Consider the following 5,028-nt stretch of genomic DNA (forward strand, 5'->3'; position numbering starts at 1 on the left):
TGTGTGTGTGTGTGTGTGTGTGTGTGTGTGTGTGTGTGTGTTTATATTTATAAATGTGTGTGTTGTGTAGAGTTAGACTGGTGTGTGCAGGGCCTTACTGAGCTCACACTTCAGGTGTTATCTGTACTGGAGACACTTTAGAAACATCCCTTTACAGACTCTCTTTGTTTCTCCTCAGTCGTATGGATGAATGATTCACAAGTGGTGTAAAACTTATAAACATAGCTATATAAAATGTAAATAAAGAGTAAACGTACCTCTGCTGTGTTTGTTTCTTTTTACCTCCATAATGGGTCACAACAGCTGGGGAGAAATGAGCTTTTGTAGCTTTTTGTAACTACAACAAATCAGATTAAAATGTGAAAACATTTTTAAATCACTAGTGTAGGCAACAGAATCTATTTTTTCTGTGTTGTGGTAATATGACTTATTTAGTGCAAAGAACTTAAGCTTTTATTAAAGAGAGAAAACAGTAGATGCACGGATGTGATAAATATCCATTCCCTCTGCTCAAAGACAACACATTTAATAAAGAAAAGGCAAATTTGTTTGTATACAAGGTGATGAAGAGCTGTGCAAGACATTAAAGAAAATGAAGCATAAAAGTATTGCAAGTAACAGATGTTAAAAGCAAATTTTGATTTGATATTAGATTGAAGTCTCACACTTCAAACAGGCAGTTTGTCAAATACTTTAATTAAAAGCTGCTTTTAAAAGCATTTTTCAGATTTAAATGGTTTCTTCTTTTAATTGAGCAGGTATCTGAAGACCTGAATGGTGGTTCAAACATGACCAGCAACTAAGAAATGTATTTCAGCCAAAGAACACTTTATAGCAGACATAAAATAAAATAAAGATAATCAATTCATTTTTACAATTACACACAGTTATGTTTAAAACAAATATAGTATCCACTTATACAGAGTTTCTGCTTTTTCCTTTGTCACACATTTCAGATCAAACAAATTTTACTATCAAAGATAATCTGAGTAAATACGACATACAGTTTTCAAATAATTCAAAAAAGTTATGGAAAAAATGCCTGGCATTATGTGGAAAATATAACTGCTTCCTTGTTATATTGTGAATTAAATGTGATTAACCAGTTTTTTTACTGTTCATGTTTGATAACTGATTCCTGCCTCACCAGTAGAATAAAGAAATAGCCTAAACAGAACCAGTCTGACAACTTGAAGTAGGATAAAAGATTTAAAAACGCAACACATCTTGTCCCAACTGACAGAAATCAAAGGAAAGATGAGAAAAAGATGAGATCGGCCTGGAAATGATTGGAAAGCCATTTCTAAAGCTTTGGTTCTCACACTGGGGCCTGATAGCTGCGATGGGATAAATATTTTCTCATTAGACTTGGATACAAGATGAGACAACCTTTGAATAATTGAGACTATTTTCTCTCATGTGGTTATTTTATTCGTACTTGACAGCTGCAATTGTAAAATGTAACTTTTGAATTGTGAATTTACCTTTGTTTTAGTTTGATACTTTTATGATTTGTTCAATTTGACCAAAACTACAACGTAACGCAAGGCAGACGTAAGATGAAAATGATTAAATGAAAAACACTTACAGAGAACTCAGCAGAACAACAGACACACACAGAGGTAATCAAGGAGTCAAGGAACTACTACAACTAATTACAGAGGAAGGAAGAGACATATGAGATAATGGGCTAAAGAGAATAAGAAAATAGTTAAAGTGCAAACACAGACGAAACCCATAAACCCCAGATCTGTGACAGATACTGAAGGAAATCATTTAGCTTTGTCCACCTGATCTGTCATGTAATTCAGACAAGTCTGAAGCTTATTCAAACCGAACAAAACCATCCAGAAAACAATAATCAAAAACAGGAAGCTAAAACAGAAAATAAGCTAAATAATAGTATCAGTGCATTATTTTTTTACCCACAAAGAAGAAATGTCAAACCATCATGAAGTCACAGGGCATAACGCCTGAGCTGCTGTTCTGTATAGAAACCACATTTTGATCTGAAATGTCTGAACATCTACTGCTTGTGTTGCTTCAAATCACATATCCTGATGCTGCATTTATTGTTGAGCCAGAACCCTGGATACAGCGGCTCTGTGAATTGGGTCTCTACCTTGTACAGAAACTTCATGCTATCCGACACCTCGTAGAAAGACAGAGTTCCCTCCTTGAATTTAAGATAAACTCCAATCTTTTTCCCCCTGCGCTCTTGCGTGAGCTCGACGCTTTCTGATCTGTGGCTCACAGAGTAAGTCCGAGAGACATCAAGACTCCAGGAGCTTTCATTGGCCCCAAACGCCGACTTCTTTGTGCTGCTTTTCCTGTCTATTCCTTTGTACGCGAGGGCGATCTCTGCCTTGTCTCCTTCCAGCTCCACCTCATAGTAGCACCGCTCGGCCTGCAGGCCCTCCCTGCAGAGCAGCTGGTATCGATGGATGAACCTCCCTGGATGAAGTGAAACTGGGATTTGGCATTTGTCGGCAGACAACCTCATCACCTGTTTGTCTTCAGCAGAGATGATCAGGTCCTTATGAGCCGTTTGGGGGTCCAGAGAGAGGTCACAGGCATCTGGTGTAACCAGAGGAAAAAGAGTAAAATTGGAGTTTCAGAGACAGAAAGAGAGTTGAAAACATTCAGATCTGAACATAAACTCACACTGCAGAAAGTCTTCTCTAGTTGTAGGCTCCACGTTCTCCTTCCAACCTTCTCCAGTACAAGCTATGAGGAGACATTAAACAACATCAATATGTGATGCAGATCTTTATATGATTGATCAGCATAAAGTGGTCCGTATTTATGAATTGGAAGGAAAACGATACAAAGTTTACAACATCAAAGACACACAAAAAAAAACAACAGAATCTTTACAAACTAGCCCTGGATTGACATTGTTGATGCTGATCCTCCATGTTTCTTTCCCTTACTGGTTCCTCATCATAACCTTTGACAAAAAAAATGTTTTTATTTTAATTTTTTGTAAAGGTGACGTTACTATGTTTCCTTTAACAGGTTAGGATGGCTCTATAGGCTACAAAACCTGTTTATTATGTTTTGCACAGAATCATTCTTATAAAATGAGAATTTAGTCCACTCAGTTCTACCTATTTTGAGATCCTTTCCGAATGAACGGTTTTAGGGCCTCCTATCACTTTAAATCCAAATAAACTGCTACTGGCCACGCCCCCCACGTCATGTTTACACTTGCACATGAAGATGGCTGCCAACAAACAGGAAATTAGCATAAGCAGAAGAAGTGCCTCCTGTACAACCAACAAGAATGTGGCAAAGGGTTTCTAAATAGTAAGTTAACAACAAAACACTTGTCTCTTTCAGTAGCCGTATACAGCGAGCAGTAAGTTCCATATGGGTTGCTAGGTGGAGGGCTGGGCTCTGCTTGAGTTGCTGTGGTTGCTAGGTAACGGCGTAGTGACCGTTAAACGTGTCTTAATAATCGGGAAGTATTTGAAACGGCTTATTTTCCAGACACTAAACATTAACTAATTACCAAAGAACGGCTAGATGTTTTTATAAGCACTTGGGCTGTTTTTAGAAGCAGTTGAGACCCAAATGGAAGTACGAAAATGTGCAAAGTGTGGATTTTAGTTAACTGATTTTATAAAATACTTCCACATTGGCTGTTACACATACAAATTTGAGAGATTGAAGCAAATTGTTGGTGACAGAAGTCCTCCAGCTTCCTGCCGATCTGCTCTATAGCTCTCTTTGTAGCTTCAAATTGTGAACTTTGGTCCTCTGAGCTCTCATTGCAGGAAAGCAGAAGGACTTTTTCACAGTGACTCTGCATAGTGGGCCATTCCTGGGAGAAGAAAAACATTTATTGCAGAGGTGATGCAGAACCATGATACAGGTGAACTGATGTCAGTGTCATACCTGCAGAAAAAGGGCACTGTTGCCACTCTGTGCCAGGAGATTGAGCTCATCATACATCTTCTTCTTCTCCTCTATCTTCGTCTCAAGGTCCTCAAGTGCAACGCTGATCTGAGCTGCTGCTGCCTTCGCCTGATCCTCAACCAGCTTCCTCACAGACAGGTAATGTCTCTGAAGGCAATCAGTGACTTCAACTATGACTGTTTCACAGTCGTCCTTCGTTTTCTTGGCCTCTTTCTGTTTTAAACACAGCAGAGTAAGATCAAAATCCCTCCAAGCTCAGAACCTGTTAACAGTAGTACCAATGATCCGACAGGATTTCCTCACCTCAATCTGGTTAAACTTCTTCTTCATGTTTTGCTGCTGTTTCTCCTGCTCCTGCAGCGTCTCCATCAGTTTGGTTTGCAAGATCTTCAGCTCACCCTTAAATTACACCGGTCACAGAAATTACTGTAAAATAGTTTCTCTTTCACCAGTTCTGTAGCAGTTCTTTCCCTTTAGGTGGAGTAGGGAGTGCTCCCTTTAGCTGTGCTTAACATGGAAATTTCATGGAAACACTGCCACAAACCCACATTTCACTTACATAATGAAATGTGGGTTTCATTTTGTAACCCCACATCTAGAAACTTTCAATCCACAGCTTTAAGCACAGCCACAGATGATCTTCTTATATTCTTCATGAAATAAAAGTAATTTTGGGGTATATTTTAGAGTAATGTCACACATTAGCAGAGGTAGGCAGAGTAGATGAAACTTCATTAATCCCTTTAAGATTTTCCCTCGGGGAAATTGTAGTTCCCACCTTCCACACAGCACCCATCCATCAAATATTGAAATGAATGTTTTTGGGTTTGTTTTTTTTTAGATATATATTTCTACTTTGATATATTTTTTCTCAAATAAATATACAGTGTAGCTATCCAATAAATTACTCAAGTAAGAATAAAAAAATATTTCTTAAAAAGGATATTCAAGTACTCAAGAACATCAGATTTAAAATTTAAAAACTGTCATCAAACTGATAAAAATGTTATGTAATGTGCAAATTCTATAATTGTAAAAGCTAAAGTAAAAAAATAACAGTTCTAAAATAACAAATTTCAAGCAGAAGAAACACCTCAAAGCCTTTTT

The 5,028-nt window shown here is 37.7% G+C and overlaps 1 protein-coding gene and 1 long non-coding RNA gene across 3 annotated transcripts in view; one reads left to right on the plus strand and one right to left on the minus strand.

Annotated features, from left to right (window-relative positions):
* Positions 1-950: 950 nt before the first annotated feature.
* LOC103465189 (tripartite motif-containing protein 16-like protein) overlaps positions 951-5,028 on the minus strand; it is a 5,973-nt gene continuing 1,895 nt past the window's right edge. Inside the window, exons 2-6 of the mRNA XM_008409808.2 lie at positions 4,225-4,320; positions 3,901-4,134; positions 3,658-3,826; positions 2,665-2,727; positions 951-2,577 (exon numbers count right to left, since the gene is read on the minus strand). Of these exons, the coding sequence (XP_008408030.1) occupies positions 2,027-2,577; positions 2,665-2,727; positions 3,658-3,826; positions 3,901-4,134; positions 4,225-4,320 (1,113 nt within the window). The 3' untranslated portion in view covers positions 951-2,026. The remainder of the gene's footprint in view (positions 2,578-2,664; positions 2,728-3,657; positions 3,827-3,900; positions 4,135-4,224; positions 4,321-5,028) is intronic.
* Positions 3,789-5,028, plus strand: part of LOC103465188 (uncharacterized) — a 2,461-nt gene continuing 1,221 nt past the window's right edge. For both annotated transcript variants that reach the window (XR_533769.2, XR_001776588.1), the window contains exons 1-2: positions 3,789-3,877; positions 3,988-4,059. This is a non-coding gene — a long non-coding RNA (uncharacterized LOC103465188). The remainder of the gene's footprint in view (positions 3,878-3,987; positions 4,060-5,028) is intronic.

This window comes from Poecilia reticulata, linkage group LG5, assembly GCF_000633615.1.
Source record: "Poecilia reticulata strain Guanapo linkage group LG5, Guppy_female_1.0+MT, whole genome shotgun sequence".
Taxonomy (NCBI): Eukaryota; Metazoa; Chordata; class Actinopteri; order Cyprinodontiformes; family Poeciliidae; genus Poecilia; species Poecilia reticulata.